The 19,924-nt window shown below is 34.9% G+C and overlaps 1 protein-coding gene across 42 annotated transcripts in view; it reads left to right on the forward strand.

Moving 5' to 3' along the window:
• The window catches only part of DMD (dystrophin), a 1,121,556-nt gene that overhangs the window by 934,400 nt on the left and 167,232 nt on the right, over positions 1–19,924 (forward strand). For all 42 annotated transcript variants that reach the window (XM_085549559.1, XM_085549432.1, XM_085549489.1 and 39 more), the window contains 4 exons: positions 1,987–2,159; positions 4,898–5,054; positions 11,546–11,666; positions 12,376–12,644. In XM_085549559.1, coding sequence (XP_085405685.1) covers positions 1,987–2,159; positions 4,898–5,054; positions 11,546–11,666; positions 12,376–12,644 — 720 coding nt within the window. The remainder of the gene's footprint in view (positions 1–1,986; positions 2,160–4,897; positions 5,055–11,545; positions 11,667–12,375; positions 12,645–19,924) is intronic.

Below are 19,924 nucleotides of genomic sequence, written 5' to 3' on the forward strand. Positions count from 1 at the left end.
TATTGTTCTGTAAAGTCCCCTGCATGTTTAAATACCTCCTGACTGTCATTAGCAAAATGTGGGATTTTTGCCTATTCTGTAGACTATATGAATCCTTTGTCTTTCTTTTGAGGGCTGAATCTGCTTTTCCCAAGTTTATAGATATGTTACCAGCTTTCCTCTACCAATTAAAAAAAAAAAAAAAAAACAAAAAACCAAAAAAAAAAAGAACAAAAATCAGAGAGAGAGAGAGAGAGAAGGGGGGGGGGGGGGGGGGGGGGAATTTCTGCTAGCTGTTAATTTCAATTTCTAGACTAAGTGTCAGGTCACAAGATGAAATTTCCATTCTGAGATTAGAACTACAGGTGCTACATTTAGTTCCAGTGCTAACAAAGCTACCTCATTTCCGTAAGTATTTAATATCAATCAAAAAATACAATATTTATAGTAACAACTCTCTTCTGCTGAATTACTTCTGGTGTATTCGAAACTCATTGCTATTTTAGTGCCAGGATGAACATAGATAAAGTAAAATGGCTGGATGAGAACTCCTATACTGTACCACAGACATGCCTTGCCCTCCTTGAAATTGTTCCAAGCATGGTGCTAGTCGTTGCTGTGCACAAAGTAGGTATCCAGCAAAGTATAGCAAATGTCACTTGGAACAGCAGTAAGTGAACAAGGACAATCTACTTATGATTCAGTGCTGCTAACATTGCCCTTAAAATATCAAATCAAACCAATTCAATTAGGAACACACTAAGTAGGCAAGTTGTGTGCTTCTCTCCTTCAAAGTCATTCTTTTAAAGCAAATTAGAAAAAGTTTCCATTGGGTTCTGTCTGTGATGATTAGTTGGCTCTGGGTCATCCCTCAAAGACTGTCAATCATCTCACTTTTCACACTTCATCCCCCAACATTCCCATTTCAGGCACCAAGAAACCACAGCCAGAGCTGCTAATGCTCAAGCGTCCCATGTGAAAATGGGATTTATTCACTTGGCCAGTACACTTTGTATCAAAATATCAGGTTTTTTGTACAATTGTGGTTACATATAGAGTGTGCTCATGTCTGTGTACACTTTATTTAAATTGTTATTGTTGTTCAGCTTGAAGAGTGTGGTTCTGTCGTTGCTCTCTGTGAGTGAATCTGTGACCTCGTGGGGCTGCAGCACGCAGCGTCCATGAGCTGGGCAGCCCCTGCACAAAGGCTGCATTCAAGTGTGGGCAGGCAGGAATGCTGGTACCAGGCAGCTCTCAAAAGAATGTTCTCTTGGCAGGAACAGCCTTGCTGAAAATGAGGGGGAAAACTGAATTCAAAATGTAGAGCTGGCCTGCAGTTGCAAAGTGATAAGAAGAGCTGGCTGTTCAACATGCGCTGCCGGTTGCATATTCTGGGTCCTTTCTGTTTGCAGGCCCTCCTACAGCCATGGCCCTGACCAGTGTTTTGATGCAGCACAAAGTGGTTGTTTATTGCTATTGACTGCTGAGGTCTGTGATCTGAAATGCATTCTGTCAAGAGAATGTAAGGGATTTTTTGGTGTTTTAAAGCTCTGTTGCTGCAGACGCGCAGATTTCTTGGAACTGCCATGCAGCAGGAGCAGTGCTGCAGTCCTCAGCTCAAGCTGAAAATGTTGCACAGGAAAACCTATCATGTGAAGGTCAGATTTACCTGAGATCCTCAGGGGTTGGTTGGCTGGTTGGTTGGTTGGTTGGTTGGTTTTTCCCTTGTCAACGCAGTAAATATGTCTTTGCTTTCTTGCCTGACAAATGCAAGACTTTTAACATTCATTAATATTTGTTCAGTAGGATCCATATGGCAAGATGGTCCTCTTCCAGTGCAGACATCCTTCATGCAAAAGTGAAAGGGTGTTGACTATACAATATTGCTATGAGAGGAATAATCATAATCATGACTCTGTGTTGGACTGTGTGTTTTTATACTCTTGAGTAGTGGTAGTTTCTGTGATTCTGTATGAAATCACACATTATTTTCTATTGCTTCCATAGGAACTACAGGCAGAAATTGATGCGCATACTGACATCTTCCACAATCTGGATGAAAATGGGCAGAAAATCCTGAGATCCCTGGAAGGTTCAGAGGATGCTGTCCTGTTGCAGAGACGTCTGGACAACATGAATTTCAGATGGAGTGAGCTTAGGAAGAAATCTCTAAATATTAGGTAGGACATGACTGTAATCAAAAGCCTACAGCTGGTGTGTAAGTCGTTCCATCTGCCTTGTGACAGCAAAAGGGTATAAACTGGTTTCTGATAGCGCTATTTCTATCCATTTAGAAATGATCTGTGCTGGTTTAACTTTGTAAGAATTATTAGGGTGGGTTTTTTTTTTGTGTGTGTGTGAAAATGATAGTAGGGGAATAAGTTTTGAGACATATGATGAGGTTTTGTAATTATAGAAGGAAAGATTAACATGTTAAACACTAACTGTACCTCCTCTAAATTGGTTGGTTATGACTTATCAGTGTGTCAAGTATTAAAGTAATTAGATAACCTACATTTATGAAAAGCTTTATTTCTGAGACTGCCAATTCCAGTGCAGAACTAAGAATGGCCTTGCAAGTGAGAAGATGTTATTTAAGATTTTTGCTTTTGTCTGAAAAGTGGACAAAATTACCAAATAAAATCCAGGGGTAAAAGGAGATTTCCAGATAGTTTTCTAAGTGGAAAATCTCCTTGCAAGGAAAAATACAATAAATGGTAATTTCACAAGTCATGAAGTGGATATATAGGCTTCAGTGAGCTGAAAATTTCAAAAGAAACTGTCCAGAAAACTTCTCCTCAGAAATGTGTATTTCACAACAGACAGCCGAGTTCCATTGCATGCAGTCTTGAACATTTTTTCATTTGCTCATTTGCTGTGTGTTGGTGGTAGTTCAGAGGGCAGCAAAAGGCAGCAGTGTTTTTGAAAGTAATTTACGAAATACTAGCTTTTTTCAGCTTGGGCCCTGAGGGAGGTCAGCCTGTGTAATGACAAAAGCCATCTTCATAACATCAATCATTAAAAAGAAATGAAGAATGTGAGGTTGAAAATATATTAGTGACTAAAGAAGGAGAGGCACATTCCTTTTTATTTTTTTCTGAGGAGCAAAAGAAAGACACAGTCCTTCGGGGTCTCAGATTTTTTACTTCAGACATCTTTTACCCATGAACTTGCCAAAATGCAGTGACATTTGAGAAAAGAAAATAAATAAATCAACAGCAAATCAGCCAAATAGCAGTAATTAAATATAAGGGTGTCCTGGGATTTTCTGTCCTTCTTTTTTCAGTTCATTGTGCTGCTGTCATTAACTGTCAGGCATACTAACCCTGGTTGTATGGCATTAGCTTGTTATATTAAAGATTCAAAGCAACAGAACTCCTTTCTAAAATACTAGAATAAGAACCAATTTGTAATTCCTAAGACATTCAATTTAAATATTGCTGGCCACTGAACTGAATGAATGGGCTGTTCTCAGTCTGTCTGCTGTGTGCTATTTCTTTCCATCACACACAGTGTGGAATAGATTTCATCATAGTTATATTGGTGCTTACACAAAAGAAGTGTAAGAGCAGAAAGACGAAATGTTCCCTAGGCATCAGTCCCTTGATTCTTCTTTTTCAGTGGAAGGCTTTGAACTGCTTGAACAGAACAGTTGACCTGTCCCTTGGTTAGGAGGGCATTCTTTTCACAATCCAGTGCATTTCAGCTGGGTAAAGTGCATGGTGGATGTCAAGAAAAGCCAAGTTCATTTCCTTGTATTCATATCCAGTTACTGAGCTTCTCTAGAGGAGATTGTAGGTTGCATCTGCTGGGATGAACTTGGAAGGCTGGAGCTAACTAACTCAGGAAGTTTACTCTTGGCTGTATCTGCTCCAAAAGCCCAATGGCTGTTGTTTCCTGCAGCTCCACATTTAGTGGCCCTGCTCCTTTCCCCTCACTGCTTTGAGAAGTCCCGTGCAACTTCTCAGTCCTTGGAGCCTGCAGTCCAGTTTGCCCCAGCATTGCAGCGCCTGCTGTAGACAGCATTGCCCCTCACCTCCATCAACATTCAGCACTAGGAGCAAAGATGGAATTTAGAAAAGAAATGAGACAAAGAAAATCTGTCTTAGTACATAATTCTTGCAAAGCGTATCATATTGTTCTACTGTCATATAATACTGCTTTTCATTTGAGTTTTTAAAGGCATTCTTAAGTTGTATGGGAATGAATTAAGAATTTCTTCCCAATCAGCAATTAAACACAAGCAGCATATTCATAAATATAGCAGGACAGGCTCTGATTGTCAATGATATAAACATAATTGAAGATTTTGTCAATCCAGAGATTTATCACGTTTTCCTCCAGCAGAAAGTAGTTGCCAAGAGTTAGTCTTAAGAGAGAAGAGTATTTACACACACTCAGAGAAAATATTTATAAGGTCTTATGGTGGAGTCGTTGTTTGCACATAGAGGGTAGTATATCTGAAGTTTACCATGCTGCAGTTAGTTTCACTCACACCCCACTTCACAAGGCACAGGCATTTTGTACAGCATAGGAGGTTCCTATGTGTGGGGTTGAATGGTTTGAGTAATGGTTAAGACAAATGCTTGCTCTTCTCTGAGTTGAAAAGTACTCCCTACCTTTTGGTTAGTACCCTATCAGTCCTAAATTATGAGAAAATTGTTCTCTCTCTAGTCCTGAATTGTATTTGTGCATGTTTAGTGAGACTGACAATTCAACATAACTGTTTTGCTGTTTTGTGCCATGCCTGTGAAATCAAAATTATACCAGTGTGATTCAAAGCTGATGAAGCTATTTCAATGTTGTCTAATTAACAAAACACTACAGTCTTTCTCTGTAAATAAGTTTGTAATTTTTAAATTTTTTTCTTAACTTTCACTTTGCCTGAATGCATCTGATATTTAATACATGCTTTCAGATCTCATTTGGATGCCAGTACAGACCAGTGGAAGCGTTTACATCTCTCTCTTCAGGAACTTTTGGCCTGGCTGCAGTTGAAGGAGGATGAATTAAAACAGCAAGCACCTATCGGTGGCGATCTTCCCACTGTGCAGAAGCAGAATGATGTTCATAGGGTATGTTTTTTTTTCAAATGATCTTTCATTAGTTGCATTTTGTTTTGCAGTTCACTGATGGATTACATGGTCCATGATGGAAAACATGGATACTTTTTGAAATACATTTTAGACTTAATGACATTTTACATGATAACACTAGCTAAAAATTTCAAATACAGGCGAGAAAATCAGTTTGTTGGAGAAAGGAGTTTTTGCAACAGCTGCTTGGCTTTCTGAAAACCAACAGTATTTTCATAGAACTGTCATAAACAGTTAGTTTCATATCTAGAAAAGATGTTAACAGTGTTATTTGAAGATTAAATCAGTAGTTCTAGTTGTTTGTTGTTTTTTTGTGTTTTTTTTTTCCTGGATCAGACATTTAAATGTAATGAGTGTTTAAACCTTATTTGTTTTGCTGTTGTTTTTTAGGTGAACATTAATAAAAATTGTAGCTGGTAGCAGTCACAATGCACAACTGTGTGCTTCATGAAACTATTGTGATTACTGGCTGTTACTCATACTAATTTCATCAAGTATTCTTAGGGAAAGGCAGTGGCAGAACACCACATGGAGACTGGTCCAGACTAGGTTTTGTGGTAAAAAGGAACTTAAATCCCACACTGGCATTTTTTGGAAAACTCACCAGATAAATGACTTCTTAAATAACTTAATACTGATTAATAACTCTTCCTGCTATTATTATTATTATTATTATTATTATTATTATTATTATTATTATTATTATATTTTAATTTTATTTTAATTTTATTTTAATTTTATTTTAATTTTATATTATAATTATTATATTTTAAATTATTATTATTTTTAGGGAAAGCCATGCTTTAAGTATATATTCCTATGCTGAATCAAGTTCACATATCTCTCACACTAATTAATGTATGTTTTCAAGTAAACAGCACATAATTTGCTATGCCATCTCCAGACAACTTGATACTGTGAGAGAAAAACATATTCGAAACCCAGTGATCATCCTTACAAAATGTGCTGTGCATCTGTGTAATACTGTTTCACAATGCCATTCCTGAAACTTGACACACAAGGTATTGTTATGGAAGTTGCTAATCTCTGTTTTTATTATTGTGTGGAAAAATCCAAAATTATTCTACAAAATGAAACTGGATCCATAGTACCTGTATTTTCCCCTTTAATCAGATAGCTGTATAGATACTTCTTTAAAAGATTTACTTCCTAATCCCAAAGGGCACATTTGGGAGCAAATACTAAGATTGAGTTTAGAAAGGTCACGTGGTGCATCTTGCTGCTTTAAGTTACTGGCAATCCAGTGTTTGTGAAAAGTCCACAAATCTTAAATAAAACCAGGCTTGGCTTTTGGCGCAGGCAAATAAATCTTTTTCCATAGTAGCTGAACGATGGAGAGTAGTGACAACACATTCTCATTTTCTAAGTTTTCCTTCCTGAGATGTGATCTGTAGGGTGGACATTGCTCACAAAGCTTTTCTTGGGACTTTAAGCCTTATCGTGGAAACAGTAAGGCTAAAATATCCACGGCTTTAGCACTCTCATTTTTTACCTTTCCCTCTCTAAAATACCTGAGGTCTTTTCTAGCCTAACATATTTTCAAAACCACAAAAACCAACAAGGCTTTCAGGATGTAAGAAATAAAATAGATGTTGCTTTAACTCTACATTAACTCGAACCCTTTATTCAAAGGCCATGTTTGAGCTAGAGCAAAACTTTGAGAAGGATTTTTGTCGAATTGTTGCAGCAGAACTTTTGTTATCTGAAATATATTTCAGTACTTGACAACATTACCTTTCCTCCTATAGAAACAAAATAAATTTTTCATTCAGAGAAATTATTGCTCATAAAATTTTAATGTATATTGTTCTGTAAGCTATTCCAAAGGTGTTAAGAATTCGGTGATGGACTAAGTGATTGTCACTCACAAATCAACATAAGTGGTTAAAACTATTAAGGGTAAGAAGTATTACATAAAAGTAAGGTACTATAAATTGCTACAAAGTGACTTTACAAACTAGGTCTCCTCACTTCTCCTTTTTGATTATCTTCTCTCCCACATGCAGATACATACAGATGCAAATCTTTGGTCCTCATATCTCAATCATTTCTTCTTTCTATCAAAGCTAGAACATTTTAGTTCCTTTTAGAAATATCACGTCTTTGCCTTTTCTGTGCATCTCTAGTTTAATGTGAGGCCTTTCTTGCTGTAGGTGCTCTGGCTCCCTGTGGGGAAAAAAAAAAGAACAAAATATATTTCTTGAAACTAGGTCACCCTGTCTGCTCTTCAAAGATCTCTTACAGGGAAGGAGGGAAAAACAATCAGTGGAGAACTCTTCTGACTTCAGATTGTCTTTGACAAAACCCTGTTTGTAGCATGGGGTTTTTGTTTGCTTGCTTGTTTTTTTTCTAGATACTATGGACTTTCATTTACTCTAAAAGTTTTGTTTTATAGAAGCAGACATACAAAACTGTGCCTGGGTGAACATCTTAGTCCATTTCTGAACATCAGATGAATGCTGTTAGGAAGGTTCTCACCTCAAGTATAAAGGTCTCTAGCATAAAAGTGGAGCACAATTCTAGTGAAAAGCTGATTTTTCAAGAGCTGTAGGCCCTTGCCAAAAAACTGAGCTTTCAGAGCATAAAAGTAGAAAGTAGTTGAATTTCAAACTTGAGTCAAAGAATCTACTCATGTTGTTGTCATCAATGTTTGTTTTGGAAATGAGTCTTCAGTAAACTAAGTTTCTGCCTGCTTTGACCAATATTTTAAATGATCCAGACTTGTAACTTTGGTCTTCTTGTGACAATAAAATGTTTTTCTTTCTGTGAAAAATTCTTATTGCCACTGTAATCTGTTCATTAGAGAGAAGAAAAAGCCTCAGTAGGATAGCTCATTACAAGCTGATGTTCCTGTTTTTCTGCTTTTCTTTTAGGAATGTAACTTAACATAAATAATTAATAAAAGTTTATTATTTAACCTCCATATGGAATACCTCAGATATTCATAGCAGATGTATAAAAAAACCCACAAAAACACAAAAACAAAAAAAGGATGTTTTTTCTTATCATTTGAATGCTACCAGTTGCCAAGATTTGCATTAGAAATTTTTAGGGTGAAATTTGAGATGAAAATTTCAAATGCTTGAATCAATGTCAAATGAGAGTTTCAACTCTCATACATACATACTGTCTGATTCATTGTTGCATTATAAATGTGAGATACTTTTTAGGCAAGACGCCTTGGACTTTATCCTCAGTACTCCCACATGACTGCTTTTTGTTTGAACTTACATGTATACAAAACATATTGATTATTTTTTTGCATCTGAAGAAATACATCTCACACTGAAGACTGTACAGGGCTTCTGTTGCTTGTTAGTTTGTTTTCCATTTATTTAAAATCAGTGATCAAAAACCACTCCTTTCCATCAAAGTACTGTTTCTTCATCTTGCAGTTTGCTTGCTTTGTGAAGAGTCCTGATAGTGTTTTAACAAAATCATAGGAATAACTGTGTACATGTTACTGATAATCTCTGTTTCCTGGTTTGCAACTGAGGCATACCACAGGCAGCCTGCTTTTACTGTTGTTCTTTTTAGACTGCCACATCTTCTGCGTGGGAATTGTATTAGCATCATAAATAGCATTAATGAATACAGAACTTTATTACTAACAGTTCTCTCAAAACTCTTCTGCATACAGTCTGTAGCAAATGTGCCTGGGGAATGTAAATCCTGCTTGAACACACTGATGTGTTCTGGAGGCACGGTTGATATCCACTTTTTAAAATGGAAGTCAAAGCCCATCTTTAAAAAGCATTCTGATTGGGAAACATATTGAGTTCATTTAACTGTACTTTTTTTTCCTTAAAAATCATTAAAAGCAAAATCATCTGCTTTTCTGATAACACAGTTTAATACTACTTTTACTTAAACTGTCTTCTCATTATATTTTCATGTTTCAATTTAAACAATCAGTGTTTCTCCAACCAAAGAAATTTTTTGACACCCATGAGGATGTGGTAGAGGTCTGTGATAAGCTGATCAATATATGCATTATTAAAGTAGTGGACAGAATGCCATTACTGTTGTATTGCTGATGACAAATAGAGATGTTTAAATAAAGTGGTTTACTTGGTTTTTTGTCAGGTCATATATTATGCATGTTCGATTTCCTCTGTAGTCACCAGAAAGTGTGGAAGAACTTCAGGAATTCAATGAAATTAGCCTGACATCATTATCTGTAAATTAGACAGTCATTTAGGCTAATTCTATTATCAATGATGGTCTTCTTATTATAGAGATGTATTTTTCGAAGCTTTAGATAGATTTATTTTTTTAAGAAGAGAAAATGTAATTTATTGCTGATAATGATTTCTAGTGCTAGTGTATACATATTTCACAACAACAACAACAAAATTAATTAGAAAAACTGGCTTCATACAAAAAAGAAAAAAGTCTTATGGAATGGAATATTAGGAAGTGAAATTTCATTATTTATTTTTAACGCTATTCAGTGCTACTGCTTCAGTCTCCATTATGTCCTTTTTAAATTTCTTATACTGAAATGTATTTAAACTCACTTGAAAAAACTAGGAGAGACATTGAGAATAGTAAGTAGATCTCACCACCACAGAACGCGCTGCTCTAAATCTTGGGATTTTTAGATTACGGTCCCATCCCATAGGGTAAAATTTGGAAAGCAGTTAACATATTGGCTCACTGTTTTGTATGGTAAACTCTTCCCGTTTGTGATTAAATGGAAAATACACAAAGTCAGAAAGTTATAACTAGATTCTCTCTATCATTCTGGGAAGGTGTATGATTCCTAATCACACATCTTGTGGGATCTGGTATGCCTATCTGACTACACTGCCCTTAGTTTGTCGCACAGAATGAGATGATGGAGGAATGTGGTTATAATCCTATTTTGGAAATATAATGCCACCAAATGTGTTCAGGTGATTTGGTCTTCAAGAAAAAGCAATGTATGCTGAAAGAAGGAATTTTGTCCTTCTCACTGTTACATGCGCCTAGCTAGGGCTGACCTGACTACAGCATCCATACAGCAGTACTTCTCATCCCCAAATATATGGCTTAGAGCTGTTTCTGACTTTTAAATATGATATCAGTTGTTGCAGTTCTGTGTTCCCTTTCCTGGAATATCTGTGTCTCCTTCCTGCTCTTGCCTCTCTGGGGGCAGACCTAGACCTTTCTGTATGTGCCTCCCATTTTACTGGTTGTACACATAAACATTTTTGAAAAATAATTTGTTTTCACCAGTGTATCTTCTAGGTGGCATAATTGCAATGTTTTTGTCTCTTGGTGTATGGCTCTCATGTTTGCACAATTATATTGTGTTAGACTGCACTACAACTTTCTTCATGTTTTACCTCTCTACTACTGTAAAGCAGTATGCTCTCAATATTGTTTTATAATGAGAAAAAAAAAATGTTGACATAAAATATTTAGATAATACAACATTCAAAACAACATGCAAAAAAAACCATGTGATCTGCAACCCACAGACAAGCTATCATCTACATTTTAGTGCAGCAATCTTCTTGGGTGCAGAATAATAGAGTTTTAATTTCTCAAAAAAAAAAAAAAAAAAAAGAACAAAGAAATAAAAAGATTCTTTTTAAAGTAGTTTCACGTCGCTGTCACTGAGAATTGTATCCTTACTGTACCTAAGTGAAAAGTTAAATACCAACCTTGACAACCTTACTTATGGTCATTTTAAAGTCAGGGAATAGAAGAGAAGTAGAAAGGGAGGAACTGTTGCTGAAAGAAGGAAAGTGCAGGTAGGGACGAGGGAAAGAAGACAAAAGAGAAGACATTTCTACTTGTTCATGCCTACATTTAGGCTTTCCGGATTTTCACTGTTACCTCAATTCTACTTTTCAGCTATCTTAGATCATGTAATATGGGAAGAACTGCATCTACAGTGTTACTGGTAGAGAAGGCTGCAATGTAATATGTAGATTTTTTTTTAGGTTTGTTAGAATTGATTGTTAGGTGTTAACATGGCAATATCCATAGTTTTTTTTTTCTCCTTGTGATGTAACTTGCCAGCAGCTGTAGCAAAGGGCTAGTTGTGAATCACATCGGGTTTTCCCTCCTATTCTGGGAAATCTCACTTTCTGGAAGTATGAGCTAGCCTGATATAGTATGGAGCCAGCCAAAGCTTTGCCACTTGCAGCTAAGTTTTTATGTTGACTGTGATGTTAACCATCAAAAATAAGGTACCCTCTCACAGTGAATAATTCGATGTGCATCCTTGGGTACTATGCAACATGCTGCCAATACATTATCTCCTTTGAATACAATGTACAGTGAATACAGTTTCAAGCTAAGTAAAGCTTCCTTGCATTTTTGGCAAATTCTTTTACACATGGAAGTTGTCGTTTAAAGTTTTGTTCTTTAATTAACCAAAAATAACAATAAAAGGAATGGCACTTAGTGTTTAATTGTATACCTATTTGCAATATTTTTTTGTTTTTTTCTCACAGACCTTCAAGAGGGAGCTAAAAACAAAAGAACCTGTTATCATGAATGCACTTGAGACTGTGCGACTCTTCCTGGCAGATCAGCCAATAGAGGGACTGGAGAAGGTCTATCCAGAACCAAGAGGTAACTAAGAGATAGCTGCTAGAAAGATCATTGATGATCAGTGATGATTAAATAATTCTGCTAGCCTCTGTGAGAGCATTCTTTTTACACTCCAAGATCAATCTCAGTATTCAGAAACTGAGCTAAAAATACTGATGAAAGAAATTCTTAGTGATGCTTTTGAACAGTGTGGAACTAACTAGACATGCATATTTATAAGTAGATATTGAAACTGGCTTTAAATTTTCTGGATGTATCTAGAACTGTAGTCCCATTTGAGATCTGAAAGCTGCAGCTGAACCCGGAATTGTCTGTTGTCTAGCTTGCAGTCTATGTATTTCAGAGCCACGTCAGTTGTTTTGTATAAAACAGAATGAGAGAAACCAGTACAGCAAAGCTCCCAAATCCACTCGGTTGCAGTGATTCACAGTGATTAATACTTATGTATGTGCAGAACTACTTCACTGAATCAGGATACAGCTAGGTGTAGCTAGAAGTTTAAAATGCTATTACATATGTAAATGTGTGTTTTGTTGATCAATATTGGAGGGAAAAACTGAATTTAAGTGATTTACAAATAAAAACACATTTAAAATAAATTTAATCTGTCATTGGTTGTGAATAGTTTATAAGCAAGATTTGAACTTTTTAGACTTACCCAGATGGCAATTTATTTTATTTTTTTTTAAGACAGGCTATCTCCTAAAAGTTTCTCAACTTTTCTGTTTAGAGCTGTCACCTGAGGAGAGGGCCCAGAATGTCACTAAAGTTCTCCAAAAGCAATCAGATGATGTTAGAACGGAGTGGGATAAGCTAAATCTACATTCTGCTGATTGGCAAAAGAAGATAGATGATGCTGTTGAAAGACTGCAGGGCCTTCAGGAGGCAATGGATGAACTGGACCTGAAACTGCGCCAGGCTGAAGCGTTCAAGGGATCCTGGCAGCCAGTGGGGGATCTGCTGATTGACTCTCTTCAGGACCACTTAGAAAAAGTCAAGGTATGTGTTGTTAAATCAGTATTTTTGAATATTAAATGATGGGCTAGATCACGAGGAATTAACTTGTAATATGATAAACAGATTTCTTTGTATCATACTGATTTACTTATTTTTTATTATTATTATTATTATTTCTGCAATTACAACAGAGTAGAATCAACACTGAGAATACATATTGCTAATACCCGTGAATGTGCTCTGCAGGAACATGCAAATATCCTCAGCACATTTAATTCTAAATTCAGGACGTGCAGATTTAGCATTAAAGACAACAAAATACAGTAGATAGGAGAACATATGATGAAGGTAAACAAAACTAATTATGTTGTTCAATATTGTTTTGTAAGCATGATGAGAGCATAATTGTAGCTGTTCTTATAGAGATGAAATAATTAAAAATTGGTTTTTTTTTTGTCATGATGGTGGCATTTGCTATCTGTATTGTTTGATAAGTAGACTCAGCACTTAAGATAGTTTTAAAACAAAAGGAATGTCTGGGAAAAAAAAGTATAGTTATTTTCAATAACAGTGCTTACCAGCTTTTAAAGTTTGATTCATAAAATCACAGCTTATTGAAAAACTCATAAGAATTTGTCCTTTTTTTCCATGACTGACATGGCCAGATTTTATAAATACTACCAAATTCCTTCATCTAGAGCGCAACAGAGGCGGTTACCATTTTGATAAGAACAAAGTGCCTCTGTTCCAGTCTCAGAAATGGGAATCATTCGTCATTTTGAAAGAGACCTGAGCTGACTGTTATTTTCTCTCCTAGAACATTAGGATCTAAGAAAGAAGAAATAGAATGACTAATGGCAAGAAAAAAAATGCCTTTTAAAATCAAATGTACCTTTCAAAAAGTAAAAAATTAAAATTATCCTTAAGTTTTAATCATATAGAAGGTTTAACAAGTATCCTGTATAAATATTACGCAAGACAAAGAAGTGCACAGTAGCTGATGGACAGTTGGCTGAATAATTTGTTTTTCTTCATTTAAACTCATAAATGAGCAGAAAAGATCCATTTATAAATTCTCAGAATGTGCCGTCTATTATACCCATAGATTATTTTTTTAATTCCCTTTTATTACTAGAAAACAAAGCAAGTTACTTAATTCTAAAGCTGTGACCATAAAGCTTCGACTTTGTAATTACAGTGCAGAATTCTATTAATCCTACTACAGCTCAGTCCTAGAGAACAAAATAGAATTTCAATAACAGCCATCATAACATAAGACTCTAAAACTTACAAAAATCCTGAGGTACTGTTTCTCAGTGGATACCTCATTGTTTGCCCTGAAGTGTTAATATTAGGGCCAGAGAAAAACAAAAAATTCTGATTTCATCTCATTTGTACTATTTACTTTATATATATATATATATTTTTATGTGAGCTATCATAAATCCATAAAAATGTCAGACAAACAGTAAATGAAAAAACATGATATTCATATCCTTACAACCTATTATTTTTCATATCATATATGACAGTACTCAAGTGATACTGCACTGTCAACAGCTTCGAAATGATAATAATTAGCACTGCTTAGGTAATGTAGGAACATAGTAGGGCAAAAGTAGAATAATATTAACTCTATGACTACTATAGTTATTGTTCACAAAAGAGATGCTTGAATATATAATGAAATGTAATTCCAACACAGATACTTAAGATAGATACATGTACTCACTCGGCAGTGTATGCATGTTTGTGATAGTAATAACTGTCAAGAAAGCTACAGTTATGCCTGCCATTTATAAACTATCCTTTTAAATTAACAAATGTATGTTTTGGCTCAGTTGTTCATATTTATGAACATTAATTGTTCATATTTCTTTTTTTAGAGTGAAATCTGTTTTTGAAAAGTCATAAATCATCAGTGATAAATTATGCAACTCAAAAACAGAGTATTTAAATTATTTAAAATTTTCTAATTGTATTTGCTACATGAAAACTAATGGGGCAATAGAAACTTTGATCTTGATTCTTCATACTCCTAGTGCAACTACATAAGGCGTACAAGTATTTGAATATACTCACAGCCATAGCCTTAATTCGTGGCTTAATTTTTTTCAAAACCTGCAAGTGAGGATTTAATTAAAGAACATATATTACCTGTGACAGTAGCCACACCAAGAAATGTCATTTTTTCTGTATTTTTTACACTGATATCAGACTATTCTTATATTCTGTAAAGCTATTTTTAAACAATAAAGATTTCTCATAGTAAATGATATTACCAATCAAACATTATCAAACTGATATATATTACATCTCTCGTCTTTGCTGTTTGTTTGTTTTATGATGTGGTTGTGTTTTTTTTAAAGATGATGACTGATGATATTACAGTGTAAGGTAAAGTACCTATTACCTTCTATACATCTAAAAACCCCAAATATCTTCCGAGCAAATCTTCTTAATATTGGCAACATAGGCTATTGTGATTGCATTTCTTGCAAATCATTCTCATGATGGAAACCACAGAAGCCTTCTTAAACCTAAGCTGACAAATAGCTTCCTAGGGAATAAGTTTCCCTAGTGCCATTTATCACTGTTCTCTTTAGTCTTAGTTGCTGGAGCTATTAAGGTCATGGTGTGATGTCGAACTCACACAGAATAACTAGTCCTTGATCAGCTTTACTGCCATAATATCCTGGGTCTGTATTAATGTAACGACTGGTATTTGGATTTAGTTGTGAGTATAGGAGATGAATAGTTTGATGCTTCCACAAAATAATGCAACTGATGCTATGGACCATGGATAGTCAACGTATATTCACAGCTCCTGCTTCTCTGTTCTCTGTTACTCTCCCTTTTTTCTTCTCACAAATGGATGATCTGTGGACTGAAAAGCAACTTTCTTAATACCACACATTCTTTCTCTCTCTCTTCCAAGCATGCCTTTCTGTCCACTAATTCAATTTGTCATTTGGACATCTCAAATTCAGCTCAAGCCCAAATTAATCCATTAATTGTCCCCTAATATCCATTTGCTGATCTTTTTGATTGTAGCTCAGGCTGTATTTTGAAATTTTACTTACTTCTGAAACAGATTCAACATGTGCTTTCCTTCTCACAATAAATTGCTCATTTTCTGATGCGTGTCTGGAACATTTAGTGTTACATCAGACCACGGCACATTTTTTATATTAAGTTTTTCCAAGTTTTGATACGTACAATTATACCTGTCTCATCCATTCAGTACCCTTCCCATGAACTGGCAGCAGAGACACTTTCCCTCTCTCCACAAAAGACAATCTTTTCCTCTGGTAACTAACAAAAGCTTGATAATGGCTATGCTTTATTAGTGTGCAGCAGTAATTACCTGCCATACTGATACTTTCTCACTTACTTCTTGTCTATAGCCAGCTGATGTGAAATAAAAGCAGCAGTGGATACAGTTGATTTTTAAGGGAATCCTGATAACATTTTGGATTTTTATACTTTCAGGCTCTGAAAAAACTGTCTGAAAACTCAAAGCTACTCTTTTGGGATGCTGTGCCCAGAATTTTGTGACTAAGAAATCAATATAATTTTAGTGGTTCAGTTTGTCTCTTGATAAAGGTAGTTCAGCTCCTCTAGCATGCTTGAGAGCACAATGCAAAGAGCTTTCTCATGTCTTAGTGATATCTGCTGCATCACTGACAGCATGGAACATATCCAGGTGAGTTTCCTGTCGTACATAATAAGTGAATAGCAGAGCCTTTGGACTCTGAATTTCTTTCAAACACTTGGATGTAAGCAAAATTTAGCTCCTCTTCTTCCAGGAAGAAATGTGGTTCAACAGGAATACCCGCCAATTAAGAGCGGATTGTGTAGCCCTATTTTCAGTAACTCCATTCTACTAAGCTGATTTGTTCTCCTTTATTGTCAGATGAAGAGGGTGCCATGATTCAATATGGTGATTGTTAGCAGCAAATAGCAGAGCACAACTGGGAACTTTGCATATACAGTATGAATTTTTATATATTTAACATAAGTGTATCCATAGAGTTTTAAGTATTCTTTTTAATCATTTTTTCTCACAACCCATGTCACAATTTTGCTGCTTTTCTTCAAAATTGTGAAACAAAAAGCAGTGAGAAATTCACATGTGCACTGTAGAGGTAGCTGTTCTTTTCTGAAATACATGCTGTTTATTTCAGACTTTCTTCAGCTTAATTGCCGATTGTTGCTGCTGACTAATATTTGCTGAAAAGTGTCAACCTAAAACTTCTTTCTAATTACAAACTGAACAGAGTCTGCATTGATCTGTTCATCATCTACTCCAAAATGACTTTCTACATGTACTCAGTCGTCTTGTCCCTAGGCATCTCTTCTCTAAATGAGATCAAAAGTAAAGTAACCCCCCAAAATAATTAGCTGGATTTAAGTTGTGTTCATATGTGGCCACAGAAAGAAAAGAAATAGATTTTGCAAGGTTAAAATACCATTTTCTTATAAGCACTCTCATACTGAAGCAGCAACCTGAACTAATGGACATTGAATGATCATAGGAAGTTCTTTATTAATAAGAAAAAATAAATCATCTTGTATTGGTCTGTATTTAATTCTGGTGCCATTCAGATGGTGCTTTGCCGAAAATAAGTATTTTGAGAAAGTAGAGTCTTGCTAGATATTGATAGCAGCCCTAGATCCATTAAGTTTTGGTTAGATTGTACAGTGATGCCACTGCTCTTGTTAATTTTATGCTGTGATAAAAAAATGAAATTACGTTATTATACATACTGCACATTTTGAGATATTTGTTATTATTTCCCTATTTTAATGCTAGATGCAGTATTCTACTTTTTTTTTTTTTTCTTTTTTCTTTTTTCTTTTTCTTTTTCTTTCTTTTTTTCTTTTAACTTGCCTGGAATTTTGTACAAACTCACTTTTGTTCCAAATGACAACACACAATTCTTTACAATTCTTTTACATCAGCCAGACAGCTTCCTACATTTCTTCACTTTTTTAGTTTATTTGTCTAATGTGCACCTCTGTTGTTGCTGTTACAGACATTTGAAGGAAAAATCTCTGTTCAGTAGGTTGCAGCCAGCAAACCTATATAGAAGTAGGTTTTAAGTAAGCCCTTAAATACTGTTTCCACACTTTCAATATTCACAGGCTAGAATGTATTTTTGTGAATGTATTAGACAATATTTGAGTATTACTCTCCACTATGGGTGGACTCCCTATTATTCTTAAAAATACAAAAATAACAAAATATCTCCCACAGAGTATAAGGATATGGACTGAGGTTTGGTATTATTGATTTGTCTGTCCATCTAGAAGATGACAGCATCCTTTTGCTGACAGCTAAATAGGAAAATAGGGTGCCCGCCATGTAGATGTAAGTGTTAAGGTTTCAGGCAACAACTGAAGTAATAACTGTTAGAGATGCTACTCAAGTTTTCATTATGTGATAGAATTACAAAGTGATTATTTCTGATGTCTCCTTAGACTACTTTCAAATGCATATACCTTTTTCAGTTTAATTTGAACTCCAGCTACCTGACACCAAAGTCTACAATCAATTAGAATTACATTGTCCTACTTGCTTTATTAAGTGTCTTAATAAGTTCTGTGCTGGATTCTGTGAATTTTAAGAAACAGTTCATACAAAATAGCCATTTCCTAATTCATTTGCAGCATTCCATAACTCCCAAAAACTGTCCCTGGATGGGTCAGTAGAGATCCTCTTCACAAACAAATTTTGCTAATGTAAAATATTTGTAGATTAGAGATTTTTCTAAGTAACTTTCTGTGAAAGAAGGAGAGATTGCATGGCTTCTTAGATGACATTGTAGTTTTAACTGTAAATGAAAACAAATCTTACAAAATATATTTTAAAAAAAAGTTTTAAGGCTAATATAAAATAGAACATCAGTAGTATATATCACAATATAATAAATTATTTTAAAATGAACTTTAAACTCATTTATAGCAGAGTTAAATTCATTGGAAAACTTTGATATCTACAGATATCCTTATTTTTAGTGAGGAATATTTTTGTGCATTTTAAACTTCACTGATTTTGCTATGATGAACTTGGTACTATTTATTTATTTATTTATTTTTATAGAATGGATGTTGTAAAACACATCACCTAATTGGCTATACAGCCTCGTATGAAGTTTTATCTTTTTAGAGCCATTTTACACAACACAGAATTTACTAGGTTTGTTTGGTTGACACCATTGGAGGCAAATTTAATTTCCTAAGATTTGTTTCAAATATGAATTTGTGTTAAAAGCTGTGGAGTGTTTCATCAGGTACTTCTACCAGTTTATGTTAGTTCTGCTATAGTTCTCAGTTTGTAGGAGGTGCAAGTTAATCAGCTGTGTTCTGTAGTCTTTTAGACTCATTTTAACAGCTTGTGAATTTATTTTCTCATGTGAAAAGAAATGTAATCACAAGTCGTTATTTAATATATAAAAGTCACGTTTTTTTAACTGGTAAAAGTTTAATATGAATGTCTCATCTGTCTTATTTTGTTGCTTTGAATTCAGTCAAAGATTGGAGAGTTTGCTATGGCAATAAATAAGGCAATTAATAAATAAATTCATTTTAAATGTGTAAAGAAAACCGTCCTTTCTTCTGCAGACTCCTTTTGCAATAAAAAGCTATCCCTTTCTGACTTAGTTGCTACTACTTTAATTATACTGAATGGAAACTAAGTTATATAACTTTTACCATACTACTCTACCTATTTCAATGAGCAATATCCCAATATGCTTTCTTTTTCTTTTTTTTTCTTTTTTTTCTTTTTTCCCTTACATTAGATAAGGAAGAATATGGCAGAGAATTGAAATCTTATAGTAGTCTTATATAATTAAGACTATCCTTGACTATATGTACCAGGAAACAGTAACACCATTAAAGATACAAAAACACTGGTGTTGCTTTTCTATAAAGAAACAAACAAACAAAAAAAAAAAAAAAAAAAAAAAAAGAATGTTCTTCAATTAAATTTTTTGAGAATGAATGACAAGCATAAACCACAGTGCCTTGGTACTGAGGGAGTATGTTAGGAGGGAACCAGTGCCTGGCCTCCAGCTGCAGCAGATTTCACTTGAGCAGTTTCACTCTCCACATCCGTACATTTGCATCTTAGGCAGTCTAGATAGAGTTGAAAACAAAAACTATTCAGGAAAGACTCTTTGAAATCAAGTCTGCTGGTAATTGTGAAAGATAAGAGACTGATGTTCAGCTGAAAGGAGAATGAAAAGCAGCAGATTTACAAAGAAGCTTAAAGACAATGGTATGATGCATTTCAAATGAAGCATTTCATATCCTTT

The sequence above is a fragment of the Coturnix japonica genome, chromosome 1 (genome assembly GCF_054131305.1).
Source record: "Coturnix japonica strain WE chromosome 1, WE-NBRP24, whole genome shotgun sequence".
Classification (NCBI taxonomy): domain Eukaryota; kingdom Metazoa; phylum Chordata; class Aves; order Galliformes; family Phasianidae; genus Coturnix; species Coturnix japonica.